A 21,681-nucleotide genomic window follows, 5' to 3' on the forward strand; every position below is an offset into this window, starting at 1 on the left:
TCTTGTATTACGGGACAGTAAATCAAATTCATATGTCTCCAATATTAAATCAGCACCTGTTCCTACCACTTCTCTCTTAGCCTTGTCTGTTAACAAGAGTTTTAATTTTATCTTTACATTTATAAGTTCCAGAGCACAAAGACTGAAATAGCCTTTCTCACGGAGTGAGCATACATGTTCTCATAATTAAAACCACATTCTCTCACCTGAATTATACACAGAGCTATTTTTACTCCGAGGAAATCTAGGACTCCTCTAGTTATCCTGCAAGACTATCTTTAGGTGCATTTCTTTAGGGGCTTATATTGATGATCAAGTGCCTAAGAGTTTAAAAGGACTGACAGTGCAAACAGTCACTACACTTACCTGTAGGAGGGCCTTCATCCCATCCTTCTGCCCTCTTAATTCGATTTGCTGTGAATCCTAAGCAGATATTGACTCCAACAGCGAAAGTGAACAGGGATATTACCTAAGGGAATAAAGAGATGGAGGTGTCAAGCCAATTAGTCAGATGACATGAAGGCAATTCAAAGGACTTCAACATCACCACCCCATCCTACAACTTCCAAAATGCACCGGAAAGAGCTATCTTCATTTTTAAAACAAAAAGAAAAATCCAAAATCAGGAACTGTTTCTGAACATCAAGTCCTTCCCCCTCGCTGCGATGCCATCATCTCTCCTACCTGATAGGACCGGAACCGGCTTCTCCTGGCCATGGCAGAGGGTTCTTAGAAAGCCTTTTGCTGTGTGCTCTCTTTTGCCTACACTGAATGCACCGCTTTTTGGGGCTCTGAGTTCAGTCTATTAACTACAAGTAATCCCACCTGGGAGGTTGACAGCCTCCTCTGATTTGTCCGGAGCTTGATTTCATCACGATGGGTTCACAAATGGCAACTCTGAGCCTAAGAGGCTTGAAACATCCCTCTCCTTCTCTCCACCCCCTTATCGGTCCCGCCCCTAACACACACACACACACACACACACACACACACACGCACACTTTCATGTGGTTTCCTCTGGTAACATGAGGGTTTCTTATGTTGCTGTGGCCAATAACAGTGCATGTTCATTTTCCTTCCCTCACAAAAACAGGGTTTTTAAAAAAGAAACCAAGTATACTTGATCCGATAAAAATGAAACAGAGCTGAAAAAGGGTTTCCACCAGCTTTAAGCTTTTAAGGTTTACAATGTAGTTATTCAATGTAGTCAACCTCACAACTTTATTTTTTTTAAACAAGGAAAGGTTTATAATTTATAAACCTAACAACTTTCCCTGTCTTTCCCATTTATTTATTTTTTCTGGCAGTTTAAATGACCCTGTCCCTACTGCCACATTCTCAGCTACTCCCGACTACTCAAATATTTCTCACGATAAAATCTCCCAAGATTGTAACTAACACAAGAGATAGCATTATTTTTCCTCGTGTTGTTGTTAGCGTTTAGAGAAGTAACTTTTATCAAAATACTGGGAATGCCAGCTAAGCAGCAGAGAGTCCTTCTGCCCTGTGAGGAAGGACAAAATAACTTCAGCCTGTCTCTTCTTCCTGAAAAAAAAAAACTGTCAGCTTGGTTTTTATTGGGGGGGGGGAGGGGGGGAGAGACGGATGGGGGGAGGGGCTGGATGGGGACGCTTTATTAGTGATTGAATTTAGGAAGGAAATCTCAACGGCAGCAAGAAGTTAGCTTTTAAAAATTGTTTTCCCTGATTATTTCCCAGTTGCATTGTCCTCTAGCCCCCAAATGCTGTCCTTTAAGGCTGTTGTAAATGTTCAAAGTTTCTTAACAAAGCATTTGGCAACCAGGAGGCTTCTAAAAGAAATCAAGGTCTCTAAATCTGAAAGTTATTTAAATATCGTCTGCTTTTAGGATTCAAAGGAGGGAAGAAGGCTTGCCTTTGGTTTCCCTTGCACCAGGCCCAGGGACCATCCATCTCGCGCTGAGCATATGTGTGTGCGTAAACAAAACAGCACTTACATGCAACAAATTACTAACGGGGCAATGGCTCGGCTCAAATCAAACATGATAGCACAAAAGCAAGACCTTGTTTATAGCTGATTGCACAGTAGGCCTGGGTTTCATTATATATTCTAGAATTCAGTAACAGCTAATGGAGAAAAAGAAAACCCACTGCCAAACTTTAAGTCGCCTTTCTTGAATCCTTTCAGCTTTGTACTCTTGCAGAGATGGCAGGCTTATGGATTTTTCTACAGAAGTCCCTTGCTCTAGCTTCTGTGCCGCACTGAAATGATTTGGCGTTGGGTATTTCGCAAGGCTTATGAAAGATGTTAACCCCATGTAAGAGTCTTCTACTCTTTATGTTCGATTTCAAGATGCAGCATTGCTTTCACAGCAGAAAACAATCCACCGAAAAGGAAAAGTTCAAGGCCAACCTGGGATTGCCTTGCATTGTATGGCAACACTGTTCCCCATGTTCCCCAAAACCCTGCTTCCCCTTCTCTCTACCCTCCCTGGCCCTTGCCAACAACTTTAGATTCTGTCTGACATTTGATTGTAGAAACCCAGCTTGAGGATAATGAAGGCTCCCCTTGGGGGAAAAAAAATAGACTCAGAAGCTGAACATCATCCATTAATTTTTTTTGACATTCAGCAGAGCTGTGCAGGGGGAAAAGCCGTAAGTGTAATAGTCGCTCCATAATTGGCTTCTGTACGGCACTTGCTACCAATTATCTAAGAGGATTGAGCTCAGGCATTATTTCCGTCAACTGTTCTGTCAAGGAGCTTTGTCTCCAGGTCATTGTGCACATGGAACTCATTAAAACACACATATTCACGAGTGCACACGTGCACACACATGTGCACGCATACACACAAACACACACACACACACACACACACACCCCATCTAACCATAGTTAAACAGAATTTTATTACAAGACATCATGATGAATTACGTCTCAGAGGGATGACTGAAGTCCCTACAAAACACAATTACCTTCCATTATCTAAAACTGAGAAAACTAAAAAAATCTGGAAATGCGTACCATAGGTCTAGAAACTCAACTAAGTGACTGGAATGTGGTCCCAAACCTTCTGTAAACACAACCCAATCAAGAAAGTCTACCTGATCTGGAGTTTAAGATTTTGGAATAATGTCACCCATGGTTGGGTCAGTAAACAAGAAAGGGTATGAGAAAGACTAAAATTAACTTCCAGAATGGCTTATTAATCCAGCCACATGTCAGAGAATACTGCCCCCTGGCAGAAGAAAACCCAGAACTGTAACAAATCTTGCAACAGCCTCGGGCCTTAGAAATCATTCTGTGGTTTTCAAGCTTTATTGGGCGTAAGCATCACCCCAGGAGCTTGTTTAAAATGTGGATGCTTGTGGCCTACTCCCCAAGATTTGGATTCAACAGGTCTAGGGGGCAGGGCAAAGAAAGGAGGATTCTAGAGGCCAGACAAGAATTTCACAATAGGTTATTCTAATACAAGTAACGTAAGGAGCACATTGAGAGAAACAGAGCGTTGGAATAAATTACCCTGAGTGAATTTATGTCCTGCATGTTGAATTGCTTGGTCTAATTCATAATGTAATTTTAATATATTATTAAGAGCATTCACTATTAATTGGACATGGAAGTCGAGATCTCTTAGTGACACACCATGGCAGTTCCTCCATGGGAATCATCTCCAAACTGGAAGCAGCAGAACAGCACTTTTTTTACTTTGCTGGTGGCACAAAGCAGCAGTGTGTGTGTTGCCTGATTGCGATACAGTAGTTGCATTTATACTAACTAATGCACAGTCTATCTTTCATGAAATAGTTCTGTGAATCCTTGTTCCCAAGCCCTGATTAAGGTAAGAGGGCTTGAGGTTCGCAGTGAGATTGGAAAGATACATAATTGAAGGTTGTCATTCTTGTCCCCTGCGGTAATTACGAAATTTTCATGAACCAATTCAAACTTTATCTATATCCAGTTGCTCGTGGTGCAGGATTAACTGCACAATGGTGTCTTGACTCGACTTAACACTATTCCCAGAATACTTCTGAGACGCTGGTGTTACGCAATTACTGATCACCTGATTTTTCAGTGGTATCACTCAGCAGTAAATACAGCACATACACTAAGAAAGAAAAGAGCACCCACATGTATTCTATTCTCCCTAGTTTATTTTAAAACTCTTTGAGCTGAGTCTTGTTTTTAAATTGTGCTGTGGTTGCAGGCTATTAGAAAATTCAGGAGAAGAACAGGACAGCAGTCTTTGCAAAAGGGGTTTACCAATCTAAATTGAGCAAGAAATTATGGTGGCTAATGGAGGAGCAAGCTGGCTCAATTGCTCCCGCAAGTCAGGACTGCAGATGTATGTAAAGTAGACACCACTTAAGATTCTAAACCACAGATGCAAGGTTTTATGGGTAATCTATGGCCCCAGGAGGTTCTCTGGTGGAGAAATAGCATACATCTATTCAAATGCAAACAAGACTTGTGTTATTAGTTATTACACAATTGACAGCTGAAATCAACACTGGCACATCTTTCAATGACTGCAATTTATATAGTAAACTTCTATGCATGCACAACATTTATTCCCAGTGGAATCTAAGTGTACGCGCCCCACCGCTGCACCAGAACAATCTCTATCCTCTAAGAATATTCATTCATTGCACAAATATTCATTAGGTCCCACTGTGTGCCAAGCACTGTTCTGGGCCCTAGTACTGTATGCGGAGCTAAACCAAGTGTAGCCCCCTGCCCTCCATATCAATCAAATAGACACAGAAATAAAAGTAAAATTGCAACTGGTATAGTGTAGAAATGTAGAGATAAATGTCGCTATGAGAACGTATAATTCCGGATTGATCTCGTCAGGAGGGTCACGGAAGACTTCGTGGACTGTCAGTGGAGCTGAGATGTGCAAGGCAGGTGGGAGTAACGAGGTTAAGAGAGGAGAAGATTCTAGACAGAGCGAAGAGGACGTGCAAAGGTTCTGTGCAGGGTGGAGGGGAAGCACACCCAACGTATGAAAAGACAGCTGGTCCGACTAGAGTAGCAAGAGCAAAAGTGAGCGTGGTATGAAATGAGCTGAGGGATTAGTAGGCGCCAGCTCAGGTGGGGCTTCATCTGTCACGCGGGGTGCTAATGTCTTTGCCCTACAAGCGATGGAAAGCCTTAAAAGGGCTTAAGCATGTGACAGTTTACTCGGATTTTGAAGGATGAATCCCTGTAGTGTATATGAAGTGGAGGGAGTCAAGAACGGATACGGTGAATCAGCTGGGAGATGATGGCGTCATCCAGCCGGAAGCTGGTGACGCCTGGCACCAAGCAGGCCATAGTGGTGGACAGGGAAGACTGGGAGAGTCAGAGGAAAGACCCATTAATGAACTGGGTAAGGAGTGAGGGGCAGGAAGGTGTGAAGTATGACTCCTGAGCTAATGAATTTGGAATTGGATTGTGATGACCAAATACATACTCAGTAAAGTCACTCCTTCCATTTTAATTGGATTATAAAACAGACGTGGAGGTATGTACCCACTTGCTAACACTCTAGAATTAGTTCAAATTAAGGGATATGGCTAATAGCTTTAACACATTTGTCAGTAGTTTTAAAAATCACCTAAGTGATTTAAAAATCACTTTAGCTCCTCTGAAAGCTGCCTGCTCAATTTCCAGGCACGTTGACAAAGTCGTTAACAGTTGCTAGATGGCTCCCCGCGCGTGCGAGAGCTCGTGCGAGTTTTCATGCGCGCGTCTGCTTTGTACGGAGCGCGGAGGAATGCACGGCACGGATGGCTGCGTAGGTGACTGCAGAAGAGCCCTCTACCACAGAGCTGAAGGCTCACCCTTTGCCTTCCCATCTCTCACCCCTGCAGGCTGCGAAGCTACTGGCCATTCCACTTGCAGATGAAGAAACGGAAGCTCCCAGAATAAGTGACATCTCCAAGCCAGGTCCAGGAACGAGGTCTCCTAAGCCAGCTTTGTCCCCTTCCCACTCTAGTATGACGTCCCTCTGTTACACCACACGAGGGCCTCGAGTCGACACGTGCAGAAGAACGCAGCTGCCCAGACAACCAACGCACCTTCCAACTTCACTCCTTCTCGTGAAAACCTGCTGCAATCCTTCGGTCTCTTCTTTCTTATCAGACACCATGTCTAGTTACTGATTCCTGCTACATCCTTTCTCAGAGCTGGCTGAGCAGTCACTAATATCTAAATTGACATCCGATGTGAATATTTTAGATTCTCCCCTCATCTTCATTCTTTGGGACACACGTGGGCAGTTTTTCTCACAACCAATGGCTCTAGCTGTTTACACCCTCCACCCCCTTCAAACACCCTTTCTTTGAGACCTCTTTTTTTTTTTTTTAAGATTTTATTTATTATTTATTCGACAGAGATAGAAACAGCCAGCGAGAGAGGGAACACAAGCAGGGGGAGTGGGAGAGGAAGAAGCAGGCTCACAGTGGAGGAGCCTGATGTGGGGCTCGATCCCATAATGCCGGGATCACGCCCTGAGCCGAAGGCAGACGCTTAACCTCTGTGCCACCCAGGCGCCCCAAGACCTCTCCTTTTTTAACATAAGATTTATTTATTTATTTGAGAGAGAGTGAGAACATGAGCAGGAGGAGCAGAGGGAGAGGGAGAGAGAATCTCAAGCAGACTCCACGCTGAGCGCAGAGCCCGATGCAGAGGCTCAGTCTCATGACCCTGAGATCACCATGTGAGCTGAAACCAAGAGTCAGCCACTTAACCAACTGCGCCCCCCTCCCCCGGAGCCCCGAGGCCTCTTAATTCATTCCCATTCATTGCCCAGAGAGCCCAGCATAAAATGCAAATCTGATGATTTTCTTCCCAATCTCAAAACCTTCAGTGGCTCCCTATCACGGCAGTTCTCCAAGTATGATCCCTGGGCCAGCAGAGTCAGAATCACCTAGGAACTTGATACAAATGCAAATTCTTAGGTCCTACCTTAGATCTACCCAATCAGAAACTCAGGGGGCGGGGTGAGTAGAGCCCAGAATCTATGTTAACAAGCCCACTGGGTGACTCTGTTGCAAGTTTGAGAACCACTGACCTAAAGCATAAAATCCAAACTCCTTGGCAAGGCAAATGGGATTCTAAATCCAAAAGTAAGTTCCCTGGATTCAGAGCCCAGCTGTACTACTGTTTACCTGTGAGACCTTACATTACCCTTCGGCCAACTGCTTCTCCACCCTAAGACTCCGTTTTCTCATCTGTATCCAGATCATAGGATTCTTAAGAGTATTACATGGAGTAATCTGTGTGAATTGCCTAGCTCAATGCCCGCCACAGAAGAATGTTTAGTAAATGGTAAATTTTTTAATTAAAGAAATATTTGCTGTGCCTTGATTAAGTTATGCCCTCTCACACATCTATTCTTTAATATATGTTGTTGTTTTGGTCTAGAATGCCCTTCTCCACCAAATCTCCCTGGTAAACTCCAACATATTCAGAAATTCAGGTCAGGTGCCACTCCTCTGTGAAACCCTCCCTGATTTTGCCTCTTCTACACAGAGCAATGGACGCCTCCGCTCTGCTCCGTTATTGTCTATCAATCCCTTTTTAGGCCTCTCCCTTGTGATCTCTTTGAATTCAGGGACCCGTCATCCTTGCACTCCACAGAGCTTTGCATCTTTCCTGGGATATAATAGGCAGACAATAAATGTTTGTTGAAGGAAGTACTTGGTATTAAGAAATTTAAATTGGGGGGCGCCTGGGTGGCACAGCGGTTAAGCATCTGCCTTCGGCTCAGGGCGTGATCCCAGCGTTATGGGATCGAGCCCCACGTCAGGCTCGTCCGCTATGAGCCTGCTTCTTCCTCTCCCACTCCCCCTGCTTGTGTTCCCTCTCTTGCTGGCTGTCTCTATCTCTGTCAAATAAATAAATAAAATCTTTAAAAAAAAAATTTAAATTGGAACTTCAGTTGAACTTCAATTCTTGCTCTCTTGCTATACTAGCTGGGTCACTTCAGGCCCATGTTTCTGCATCTGTAAAGCAGGATTATTGGGTGAATTTGGTGATTTCTAACCTTTTTTAAGCATTAAAACCTTATTTTCAAGTAAAATCTCAAAATGAATACCAACATCTAAATTTGGAGCAGCTCTACTTTAAAGCGGGCGGCCGGGGGGGGGGGGCAGGATACTGTCCCCCCAGTCACCTCTCCTTCTCCAAGTCCAAGCTAATTTCCACACATCTCCTCATGCTATTCCTTGGTTCTGAAGTCCTCTTCTTTCCATGGGGCTCATCCAAATCTTAGTCAACTCATAGCCTTTTCCAAGGCTATGGATTATTAACAAAAATAATATGAGTTCTTATAACACAGGGTTGATATGAAGAGCAACTGACAAAATGCATGTTAAGCAAGTAGCTCATTGCTTGAAACATAGAAAACGTACAAATATTAGCCATTATTATGTACAGGAGGCTAAAGACTACATCTGTTATCATGTTCTCAGCATTCAGCAAAGAGCTGAGCACATAATAGGTGCTTAGTGGTGACATAGGTCCTAGGAAAATTCCTTGACTTTTAGATTATAAGTAGATTAAAGTTGGAAATGTTACAAACCACCCTTGTCACATTCTCTGCAACCTCAAGAGAAAATGAGCAGCATTTATTTGGCAAAGGGTGAGGTGATTCTGGGGACAACCTTGAAGGCATGAGTTTGAACTACGATGACAAAGACCCTCCATTTGGATTGGAAAGCCCCAAGAATTTGAGCTTCTACTCAAGAAATTTGTTTGAACACAAACCTCAAAGGAAGTTTATGCTTGCTACTGGAACGGCATCATCACAGGCTTAGCAGCGCAATGGGACCCTCTTGGAGAGGAAGCAAAACTGCTATTTCTGTGATTCCCCTTGCAAGCAAACAAGAGCTAGTGACATCCAACAAACTAGGAACAGAAGGGAATTTCCTCTGCCCGAGAAAAGACTTCTATGAAAAATTTACAGCAAACATCATACTTAATGGTGAAAGACTGAATGCTTTCTCCCTAAGATCCAGAACAAGACAAGGACGTCTTCTCTCACCACTTCTGTTCAACACTGCACTTCTAGCCAGAGCAATTGGGCAAGAAAACAAAACAAAAGGCATTCCAATTGGAAAGGAACAAATACAGCTATCTCCAATCACAGACAACACAAACTTGTATATGGAAATCTTAATGAATCTATTTTAATAACTATTAGAATAAATAAATTCTGGAAGGTTGCACAATACAAGCTAAATATTTTTAAAAGTCAGTTGTGTTTCTGTACACTAGCAATGGACAATCTAAAATGAAATTAAGAAAACAATAGCACTTACAATAGTATCAAAAAGTATAAACTACTATGGGGGCACCTGGGTGGCACAGCAGTTAAGCGTCTGCCTTCGGCTCAGGGCGTGATCCCGGCGTTATGGGATCGAGCCCCACATCAGGCTCCTCCGTTGTGAGCCTGCTTCTTCCTCTCCCACTCCCCCTGCTTGTGTTCCCTCTCTCGCTGGCTGTCTCTATCTCTGTCAAATAAATAAAATCTTTAAAAAAAAAAAAGTATAAACTACTATGAATCATTTTAACAAAAGAAGTATTGGATTTGTACACTGAAAACTAGAGAGTGTCATTGTAATACATTATGGAAGACCTAAATAAATCTATGAACATTCATGTTCATAGATTGGAAGATATTATTGTCAAGATGGCAAGGAGGTGGAACAGGTGGTCCACAGCATGGGAGAAAATATTTGCAAATCATACATCTAATAAGGGCCTAGCACCCAAAATATATAAAGAACTCTTGCAACTCAGCAGTAAAGAAAACACATAACCTACATTTTTTAATGGGTTGGAATAGACATTTCTAGAAAGAAGATAAATAAATGGACAATAAGCACATGAAAAGATGCTCAACAGCATTAGTCATTAGTCAAATACAAATCAAGACAATAAAATACCACTTCACATCCACTAGGATGGCTAAAACTAAAAACATACAATAACAAGTGTTGGAAAGGGTATGAAAAAAAATTGATATATTTATATCATATTATTGATATATTATTATATATTATTGATACGTTTGGAAAACAGTTTGGAAAACAGTTTGGCAGTTCCTCAAAATGTTAAACGTAGAGTTACCATATGACCCAGCAATTCCACTCCTAGGTATACCCTAAAGAAATGAAAACATATGACCACATAAAACCTTGTACACAAATGTTCGCAGCAGAATTATCAACTGATGAATGGATAAACTAAATTAAATATATCAGTACAATTAAATATTATTCATCAATAGAAGGGAATGAAGTCCCAATACATGTTATAACATGAATGAACTTTGAAAAAATCAAGTGAAAAAAGCCAAACACAAAGGCCACATATTGTATTATTTCATTTATACGAAACATCTACAATAGACAAATCCATAAAGAAAGAAAGTAGATTAGCGGCTGTAAGGTGATGTGGGAGTGACTGCCTTGGGTATGAAGTTTTGTTTGGGGGTGATGAAAATATTCTAAAATTACATAGAGGTGATGTTTGCACATCTCCACAAGAGTAATAAAAGCCACTGAAATGTACAGTTTAAAAGGGTAGATTTGTATGGTTTATGAATTATATCTCAAAAAATGCTGCTTAAAAAAAAGAGAGAGCTAGTGAGATTATCCCTGCAGTGAAGCAAATTCCAAAGCATCTGGACCCACAGGAAAGGAACATTAACCCTGACCTTCAGCTCTCAGGTCAGTGCCTTCCAAGCTGTGTACAGAGTCACCTCAGTTACCCTCCAAACCTTTCAATTAACAGGGACTGAAGCATTTGAGTCGTGGTGTGGACCAATTTTAACCAGCCCCTGTGTGTGATGAAACCCCTTACATTCCTAAAAATAGGAGGATCTCTTTCAGAGTACTTTGGGGCCTCTGCCGTAGTACTTTAATCAAGTTTCCTATTTCCTTTTTACTTTAAAATAAAATGAAAACCCAGTTCTCGCCTACAGATCTCAAGGGGCTTGAATCTTAATGGCAACAAACTGTAATCAGAATTTGTGGGACAGTTGTGGAAATTCAAGAACAATGCCTTGGAACAACATGGATGGGCCTTGAGGACATTATGCTCAGTAAAATAAGTCAGACAGAAAAGACAAACACGGAATGAACTTACTTAATGGGTGGAAGCTAAAAAAAGCTCATAGACCCAGAGGCGGGGGACGAGGAGTGGGCAAAATGGGTGAAGGAGATCAAAAGGTTACAAACTTCTAGATATAAAATAGTCATGGGGATGTAATGTACAACATGGTGACTCTAATTAATAATACTGTATTGTATGTTTGAAAGTCACTAAAAGAGAAGATCATAAAAGTTCTCAAGAAAAAGAATTCTGTAGCCATGTTTGCTGACAGATATTAACTAAACTTACTGTGGTGATCATTTTGCAATACATACCAATATAGAATCATTCTGTTGGACACCTGAAACTATATAATGTTATATGTCAATTACACTTCGATTTTAAAAAATGCCTTGCATTTGAAAAACACTTCTTTAAAAAGAAAAAAAAAAAAAAAGCCCTGTGAGAAGAACCAAGCCTCACTCACTTTTCGTACTCTGTGCTCAGGAGAACTGAAAGGGCGCTCATAGGCAAGGTCACAGAGCTAATGTACCTGTGACTGGGAGAGATCATGACAGCTCAGACAGGGTGGAGGGAAAGGGAAAACAAGAATGCATGAATGGTACCACACCTGGCATGGACCAGACACTCCATAAGTGGTAGCTAATAATTTCCTAGTGCCTGCCCTTTGCCAGACAACATACTAGAGGCATCTACATACACATGTATTGCTTTATTTAACCCTCTTTAAAACTTTCACAGTATTATCGTTGTCAATATATGAGAAAACAAGCTCAAATATACCAGGCAACCTTCCCATGTTCAAGGACCTATTAAGTGGGGGAGTCCTCTTTCCTCCATGATTTCCTAATGAGGATTATAAAACTGGCCAGATCTAAAAGGAATGGGAATGTTAACTATTTGCTGGGAGAAATGTGAGTCTATTAAGAGTAGAGAATCTGATAAATGTTTGTAAGTCTTAATACTTGATAATGCCTCCTAATTCAGAATATATCAGAAACCAAAGGTTAACTTCTATTCTATGCTGATGTAATTCTCACCCAAAAAAAAGAATCCATTGGTAATGAGGAAGTGACTGACCAGAACCATGGGCATCATCGCCATGTCATTTCAAGGCTCCTAGGAGATCAGAGAGAAGGCCGGTCATTGTCAGGTGATTGCCCTCAACTTTGAGAAACCAAAGTTTTACAAATTCATATAATATTGATTCAAGGCAGAGTTCATGAGCACTCACTACAACATAGGCTAATGGTTATCAAAAGCATACTCTGTCCCAGGACTATCAGAGGTATTGAGAGAAAAGGCATGTTTTAACTGGGAAATGTGGAAGTCAACAGTTTGTTAAGCATGCTCTGGTGAGTTTTGTCATAGAGGTATGCAATGGGTATGTGGGGGGGATGCTGAGAATTGGCTCACTCAAGCTCTGTTCCACTCTACTACCAGAGAGCCCTCTTGTCTTGCAGATTTTTTATTGGATGCCTTATAGATATAATTTATATATTCTGCCAGTTATACTCCTGAGATTATCTTTCTGCACAGGATATTTGAATAGCAGAATGGAATCAAGATCCATCTTCCTGCCCCTTGAGGTGTTTCTCTGATAGCAATTTTTGCAAAAGAGAGCTGGGAGTTTTTGTTACCTGCAGGTTCTATAGAAGTCCATACTTGGCCACAGCTCTCAATGACCTCATTATATCCTGGGTTCCTTTAGTAGACAATTACTGCCCAATCCAGGAGCAAAAAGCTCAGCTGAGCCTGGCACAGCCTGGACTCCCATCTGGATTGGGTTCACTTTGGATGTCTCGTTTTAATGGGTCTACATGGGCTGCCTGGGTGGCTCAGTTGGTTAAGCAACTGCCTTTGGCTCAGGTCATGATCCTGGAGTCCTGAGATCAAGTCCCACATCAGGCTCCCTGCTCGGCAGAGAGTCTGTTTCTCCCTCTGACCCTCCCCCCTCTCATGCTCTCTCTCATTCCCTCTCTCTCAAATAAATAAAATCTTTTTAAAAAAAGTTTTAGTAAGTCACCACTTGAGAAAGGCATGACTAGGATGATGAGGAGCCCATGTTACCCAACCCACTCATTAATTCACTCATTCGTTTACTTATTCACCAAACTTTTATTGAGTACCTAGTATGCATCAGGCATTCAGGATGAACAGAACAAAGCCTCTGCCTCAAGATCCCACACTCTAGTGAGAGAAGAAATGTATTATAATGCCAGGTAATTGATAAGTGATAAGGAAAACAAAGCCGAGCAAGAGAACAGAGAGTAAAGGGAGCAGCTATTTTCAGTTGAATGGTAATGAAGGTCTCTCTGCAGAGATGACATCTGAACAAAAATCTAAAGTGAGGGAAGAACCAGGTGTGTCTTGGAAGGAATAGCAAGTGGGGAGGACCTAAGGTAGCAGCAGCCCAGTCCATTCAGGAAGGCCAGTATTGGGGGGAGTGGAGCGGGAGGAACAATCCCAGATGATCTCAAAGAGGCTACTGGGTACTCGTTTATGCAAGACCTCACAGGTCGCAGTGGAGCATTTGTGTTTCATTTTGGGTGTGATGAGAAGCTACTGGTGGGGAGGCATTTCAATCAGGCAGTGACATGATCTGATTTGTTTCAAAAGGCTCATCCAACTGGTCTTTAGAGAATGGATATTTCATGAGCTCCCCGACGGCCAATAGTTGAAGAGCCTATGCAGCCTGGGTGCCTTGCACAAATGACAGAAGAAGCTGGGTGTGGTTGTCTCTCTCAAATACTCTAAGGGCAATACAAGACATATGAGTTTTATTTTGTGTACTTCCTCAGTGCTTCTCTGTAACTAGAAGTTACAGAGAAGCAAGTTTCATCTCATAAGAGGCACTTTCTAGCAATCAGTGCTGCCAGAGCTCTCTTACAAAAAATGAACTCACAGGCATTACTCATGAACAGGCTGTTAAGGCTGTTAAGGAATTATGGTAAAGTATTGAAATTCAGAGGAAGATGGGCTACACAACATTTTACATCCTCCAACCCTAGGCTTCTATTATCTTCCTCTCTTCTTCAAACTCTCTTAGGGTGGGGCTCCTGGGTAACATCCGACTCTTGATTTCAGCTCAGGTCATGATCTCAGGATTGTGGGATCGAGCCCCACTTCGGGCTCTTTGCTCAGTGGGGAGTCTCCTAGAGATTCTCTCTTCCTTCTCCCTCTGCCCCTCTCCCCCTCAAATAAACAAGTAAATAAACAAACAAACAAATCTTTAAAAAAATAAACTCTTAGGGAGCTGAGTGTTCTCTCTGTAATGAGCAGAAAATAACTACTCAAATTAAATTAAATAACCAGAATTCACTTCTATTTTTTCTGGATAAATCAAAAGGAAAGGTAAGAATCCTTATACGTACTTTGTTCTTACTATTTCATCTCCTGAAGGAAATGTACATATAGTAATAGGCATATAATTGGCATGCACAATTTAATTTATGTCAATGAAAGAGAACACTGGTCAGGGCTAGGCTAAACAAAGGAGAAACACCTTTCACAAAACCATTTGATGGACTTAAGCAAGAGATGAAGCAATCTACTCTGGGTAGCTCTAAAAGACAGGCATAAAATGAGCTGACCTTATACCGCTCTCCTAGCCTTATAGGTCTCTTATAAGCCTTTGTAAACAGAGAGCCACTGCAAAGTTGAAATACAATGACCTCAGCTTGCCACTAGAGTATTATGCAAGAGAATGCAGACGTTCTGGACCTTACAACGTCCCACTAAACTTCTGTGGCTCTAATGAGAGATGTTATACAACTTGTTAATTACTGAAATCCTCGGCTGTCGGGCTTAGTTAGAGTCATAGCTCAGATGCTCACTAGCTGTGTGGCCTGAGTTAAGAAACCTCGCTAGACCTCTGCTTCCAAATATGTAAAACGGGAGTGTTACCAACACCTCCCTCACAGAGTTGTTATGGGGATTAAGTAAAAAGGTCCTTGTGGTATTAATTGTTAATAATAACAGCTACCATCTACTGAGCACATAGAATACGCCAGACATTGCACAGAGATTCTCTCAACAGTCTTGCAAAGTACATATTGGTTTCTCTTCTTGAGAAGAGAAGGCTCACAGAAGTTTAAGTAATTTGCCCAAGTTCATGCAATAATAATAACAGCTACCATCTATTGAGCACATAGAATACGCCAGACATTGCACAGAGATTCTCTCAACAGTCTTGCAAAGTACATATTGGTTTCTCTTCTTGAGAAGAGAAGGCTCACAGAAGTTTAAGTAATTTGCCCAAGTTCATGCAAATTCATTCAAACTCTGGGCTGCCTAACCAGAGTCTAGCTTCTGAGGACTTCTGTTATAGTCCACTATGTTATGATTCATTTAGTTTATTACTTTTTAAAAAAAAAAAAGTCATCCAATCTCACATGTAGAGGGCAGGTGAGGAGTTTTTCTCTTAGTGCCTTTCAGAGTTCAGATACAGGGGCACCTGGCTGGCTCGGTCAGTTAAGCATCGGGCTCTTGATTTCGGCTCAGGTCCTATCTCAGGGTCTTGGGATGGAGCCCCGTGTTGGGCTCCGTGCTCATCATGGAGTCTGCTTGAGATTCTCTCTCTCCCTCTCCCTCTGACCCTCCCCCCCACTCCCTCTCTCTCAAATAAATAAACAAATCTTTAAAAAAAAGAAAAGAGTTCAGACACAGAACTGACTCTGTAAAGAACAGTTTCTCATTTTGGCCCCAACTGCAGGTTGGAGCCATTCTACCAGTGCATTCTTTTTGTGTCCCCTCACCGAGCAGCTGGTTCTGCACGCCTTCAAGGTTTGGAGCTGGCTGAGCTCAGTCACAGCCTTGTAGCCGCTGGCCTCATGTAATAGAGCACTTTGCAAAAGATGCTATTTTCTCCTTTTCCCAGTCTTCTCTCCCTTTCTGCTGCTGTTTCCCCTTCTTCCTGAGAATTGACAAAAATTCTCTAACTCTTCTTTTTGCAGTTAATCTCATGTGACCTTACTATTGACAATGACCCAGTTGTTTTGCCCAACGACAACACAGTTGATGAGATGTCAGTGCTAAGGACAAAGATCGCCGCCTGACGGAGCTGGGGGCAAACTTTCTGTATGGGTTCCTCTCACTGCACAACACATTCTGATCATAATAATGGCACTGAGCACAGTAACCCCTACCGGGAGTCAACCACGGGCCAAACATTTAACATAGGGTTTAGCACACATTCACTCAGTCATCCTTTTACGCAGCAAATACTGTTTCAGGCAGAAAAGACACAGCAATGAACAAAAGAACCCAAATGCCTGCTCATGGAGCTTACATTTTGTTGGAGGGAAAAGATGTAAAATATGCAAATATGTCAATTAGTGATAAGAGGTATGAGTAAAGAATAAAACAGGGTGGTGGGAACGTTGAGAACCGTAGTTAGCCCTTGAACCACACAAATAAAGCCATTAGGATTATCCTACTTTACAGATAAAGAGTTTGAATAATTTGCCAAAAGTCATCCAGTGTTAAAACAAGAATCTGCCATATTCTGATAATGACAATAATAGCTATAACAACGGTTATAATAATTACCATCTATGAAGGTAATATGTAGTGACCTTATGTAATCACATGAAGTAAAGAATCCTATTTTATGAGTCAAGAACCAAGACTCAGAGAGATGAAATAATTAGCTCACAGCTACACAGGAAGTGGTGGGGAAAGGATTTACACCCAGTCTGAATGGCTCAAAGTCCCTGATCGTTCTGCCACACCTTGCCCCGTCTGTTGTGTTTGTTCTGTCCGAAATTGTCACTGAACTGAAAGTTTCTGAGGACAGGGACTACCTCTCCACCATTCCTGAAAGTTCTCCAGCATCTGGTATAGAAAGTGTCGAACCTTCTGCATCTGGACCAGCCGAATTCCCAGACAGACAGAAAGATGGCTGCCCCCTCTAATATTCAGACCGTCTCAGCCTTGCTTGGCAGCGGGTCCCGGTGTGTAATTAGCACGGTAGGCAATATTACCCTTGAGCCCCAGAGTGCCAAGTGACAGCAGAGTTTACGGTGCAGTGGCAACCTGCTGGCATCAGCCCAACCTCTTGGAAATAGCTGCATTCCCAGGCGGACTTGTGTCCTGCATTGCCTCGTTGGCCTCTTTCTTAGGCTGCTGTTTGTTTAGGAATGAAAGGAATAAACAAGTGGGATGCTCATGGCCTGCATTTTAATGAAGGCCGATCCTATGGACTCAAGGAGGCATTGTGATGAATTTGAAGGGTATGCCGACTCTCTGCATCACGTCAACTCCAGCCTAACAATGCTTGCCTCAGCACTCGCAGCAGTGCTGCTCACAGCTGTGCTTCGCACTCACACGCACATTGTGGCTGACCCCTCGTCGATGATCAGACCGGGTGAATGAATGAGTGATTTTCCTTCGTGCGGTTCAAGTTGCTTCATGGGAATACAACACGGCTAAATGGAAACATTTTGAGAGTAAGTATGATTCTTTTCTGGTTAAGATTTAGGGAAAAGTGGACAGTTCTTAGAGTCAGGCTTGAACCTAGGTTCGAACTTCAGTGCTGCCACTTTCTACCTGGATGAATGTGGAAACTAACACATCAGACTCGTCCGCTCTCGTGAGCCTTCAGTTCTCAGCTCAGAGAGCCCTTGACCGTGTTGCTTGCTCCCTGGTCTCCCCTCACCTTTTTGTCTTGCAATACTTACCCTAACTCCTGGCATGTGTGTCTCTCCCACTGGACTGTAAGCTCCAGAGTATTAGCGAGTCTATGCCCCTTCCCTGTTATCTCCAGAGCCTAGCATGGTGCCTGGCACACAGAGACATTTAATTAATATTGGTTGAATAAATTAACAAAGGAAGAGGATGGTGGAGAAAGAGGAAGGAAATGGTAACCTGAGTGTGGAGGGTTCAGACAGGAGAAAACAGATCAGGCACGTGTCCTGCAGCTGTACTGTCTGTGAAATGGCAGCAGGGCTGGCTGGGGCCTTCGCCTTCTGTCCTTCCCCAGCCTGGCTCCCAAGGCCAGAGTTCGCAAGAATTCTCTAGATTCTAGCAGAGCGCAAAGCCTCAACCTTAGAAAAACAATGCCACTTTCTTGTCCCTGTCCCCACACACCCAAGACATGCTGGGGAAATTGCAAACCCCTGCTGCTGACGTCCACACACACCACCTCCCTTGAACAAAGCCTCCGGGGCCTCGGCCGTGTCTTTAGTCAGTTCACATTGACTAGCCACTCAAGCGTTTGTATACAACGTCGAAAATTTTTCCAGGCTTTTCAAGCCTGCCACTCTCATCCCTCTCAGGGAACAACTTTATCCCCTATCTCCTCAAAAGACCAAGGCTATTCTAATATGCTTCACATGTTTTACATATAAATTTTATTCCTAGTGATTCCATACAGAAAAATTCACTTTGGAGGGTGAGAATACTGGTAAAAACTGGGTTTTTTTTTTCTTTCTTGTTTTTGCCTAAGGATCAAATTATAGATTGAGGTGTTTCTTAGGAAAATTGCTTGTCTTGTGTTATTTAGGAAGGTCATTCTCTGGCAGGCTGACTACATTTTTAGTCAATTTAGAGCCACTGGGAGTGGATGTGAAGACTATAAATAATCAGGGGTAATAGTAATAAGGGGTTTAGGATCCAGCGAGCCCTGGATGAACATCCTGTAACATCTCACAACATGCCTTCCCAAGGCAACGTGGCCAGCCAAGGACGAACAGACATGCTCAGGCCAAAGACATCTGTCACAGAGAGGCTGGAAGAGCATCTTTCCTAGCTGTCATCCAACAAGCAGGGCCCGCCGTGCTCTGTAGGCTTCCTGGTTGCGGTGTTCTGTCTACCAGCCATGGCAGATGTCCCCAACTTTCCCAAACTCTTTTCTAACCCCTAGTTTGAAATAATAGTGATTTGTGCTAAAAATAACAAATGTCATGTGGACTACATGTCCTGTTCTCTTCTAATTTCTTCTTAGACATCATCTCATTTAACCTGAGTAACAATCACATCTATAGGTAGTACTCTCATCTGTAATTTATGAGGGCAGAAACAGAGGTACAGAGGACTGAAGCGGTAGAGATGGGGTTTAAACAGAGCCTGAGCACTGAACCACTATGCATCCCATCTGCCTTGTCTTGGAGAGGGATGGCATTTAATAAGAAATCATAAATCAGTTTCCCCATGGTTAAGCCCACTTAGGACAAATGTAATCTACAATCAGCCTTCAAATTAGCTGTAGAAAGAGCAGAAGTTTTGGAATTCAACAGAACTTGGTTTGAATTCTAAGAGCTGTGAGAAGCCCCAGTCGCTTCACGCCTAAGGCACTGGCCTCCTAAGAGCTGTGAGACCTTGCTGAGTTATTTAGCCTTCACTTTTTCTCATTCTAAAGAAGATGAGAATAACAGTAACTCCTTCAAAGGTGGTTTTGACAGGTGCAGGTAAACTTTTTCTGTAAAGGGCCAGATCATAAATATCTTAGGTCTTGCACACCATGCAGTGATCCCTATCATAACTACTCAACTTGCTATTGTAGCGTGAAAGCACACACAGACTCTACAGAAACAAAGGGGGTTGGCTGGGTTCCAGAAAAAGTTTATTTACAAAACAGGCAGCAACCAGATTTGGCCTACAGGCTATAATTTGCCAAACTCTGGTTTTGAAGATTACACGAGATAATGTATGTGCTTTGCATGATCCCTAGCATACAACAAGTCATCAAAAAAGATAGTATAATTATGGTTTCAGCATGAGATGACCAGGGCTTTCAAGTCAGGTCAAAAAAATCCCAACCGAAATCAAGCAGATTTAACATTGTCAGGAACCTCTGAAGCCTTACTTGGGTAAACGTATAACTTTCATAGGCTTTTTGGAAATACTGAAAAATTATCAACACTCTACCCCTAGTATTACTCTATAGATATAGGGCTGCTAGAGACAATCGTCTTTTAGTATTTTCAATATTGAGGACACACTTACACTAAAGAGGTATTCATTGATTATGAAGTTGGTATTTAACTGGGGAATCATGGGGTTTCCTGGTGTTATTGTGGCCTGTTTTGTTTTGCTTGTCTGTTTCTTCCTAAATCTGACAAACTTACCTATGGACCTCTATGATTCCACAATTTGGAAGCCACTGGTTTTGTCCCACAACAGGAATAACCCAACACAAGCAACATTCTGTTCCTTCAGGGAGGAAAAGAATTACATTCTTATGGAATTATCCCCAAGGTTCAAAACTAATAAGTCCCCTGGGTAGAAGCCACTGAAACACTATGAGACAACCAGAGCTCTGCGCTCACGGGTGCCAAGAACAAGCTTAGGTCACCCAAGGAAAAAGTGCAATAATCTTGCATTTGTTACTGCTGATTAAAGTCAAGCAGCTTCTGGAAACCGTGAGCACCCCTCACGTCACTCTGTTGAATTAATATCTGAGCAGTATTAATGATGGAAAAACCCAATTATATCCAACACGTCCAAAGTTTTGCAATTGGATTTGTCAGCAATCAAACTGTGTACCGCAAGCCCAGTTTGTCAGTAAACAAAGCTTCTGAGTGGAGAAGAAGTATTCTTTACACATAAACACGGGCGCCTAAATTCCTGATAAATATTTGATAATGAAGATGTGGGAGGAGTAGGTGCCTTCAGGCATCAGATATCCTCCAACAAGTAGGATTATAAAATCTTTCTCAGGGGATTTAGTAAAAAAAGAGAGAGAGAGAGAGAGAGAAAGAGAAATGTGGCTCAGCATGCCACAACCCATATGTTTTCAGACATTAAAGACATGCCCATGAAGGTGAAAGTAATGAAGTATTAGTATTTAGTATCAAAAGGTCTATGTTTGAGTTTCAGCTCTACCACTTCTAACCTGTGCAACCTGGAATCTCTCAGAACCCCCGATTCCTATCCCTAAAACAGAGATATAAGAATTATCATCTCTTATGCTTTGGTCAGGGTCAAAGGAGATTGTGAATATGGAAATGCTTTGCTAGCTGGGAACAGCAATACACTGTCATCTGCCATTCCTATGAATAACAGTAGAATCTCTGATGACTGAAGAGGAAAAAATGTCTTTAGTGTTACCAGGTGAAATCATGCCGGGGAATTAAGTGCTCCTGAAATCTGTATTAATTTAAGTTTGTATTAAGCCATACAAAGTATCACATACTAAATGGCTTAAGTAACAGAAATTTATTGACTTACAGTGCTGGAGGCTGGAAGTCCAAAATCAAGGTGTTGGCAGGGTTGGTTCCCTCTAAGGGCTGTGAGGGAGGGATCTGTTCCAAGGCTCTCTTCTTGGCTTTGTAGATGGCCAAATTCTCCCTGTGTTTCTCCCCATCCTCTTACCTCTGTGTGTATCTCTGTGTCAAATTTCCCTTTTATATAAGGACACCAGTCCTATTGGATTAGGACCCACCCTGATGACCTTACATCACTTTGATTAGCTCTGTGAAGACCCTGTGATGGTTAGTTTTATGTGCCTGTTTGATTGGGCTAAGGGATGACCGAGTAGTTGGTTAAACATTTCTGGGTATGTCTATGAGGGTGTTTCTGGAAGGGATTAGCATTTGAATCAGTTGAGTAAAGATCACCCTCACCAATGCATCATGCAATCCACTGAGGTCCTGA

The 21,681-nt window shown here is 42.3% G+C and overlaps 1 protein-coding gene across 15 annotated transcripts in view; it reads right to left on the reverse strand.

The window, feature by feature from the left end:
- ENPP2 (ectonucleotide pyrophosphatase/phosphodiesterase 2) overlaps nt 1-21,681 on the reverse strand; it is a 107,386-nt gene that overhangs the window by 77,857 nt on the left and 7,848 nt on the right. For 7 of the 15 annotated variants that reach the window (XM_048212449.2, XM_057307712.1, XM_048212448.2 and 4 more), the window contains exon 2: nt 367-469. In XM_048212449.2, the coding sequence (XP_048068406.1) occupies nt 367-469 (103 nt within the window). Of the gene's footprint in view, nt 1-366; nt 470-684; nt 1,536-21,681 lie in introns of those variants that run through there. The other 8 variants (XM_057307708.1, XM_026495517.4, XM_057307709.1 and 5 more) reach the window with 6 other exon arrangements.

The sequence above is a fragment of the Ursus arctos genome, unplaced genomic scaffold, assembly GCF_023065955.2.
Source record: "Ursus arctos isolate Adak ecotype North America unplaced genomic scaffold, UrsArc2.0 scaffold_6, whole genome shotgun sequence".
Classification (NCBI taxonomy): domain Eukaryota; kingdom Metazoa; phylum Chordata; class Mammalia; order Carnivora; family Ursidae; genus Ursus; species Ursus arctos.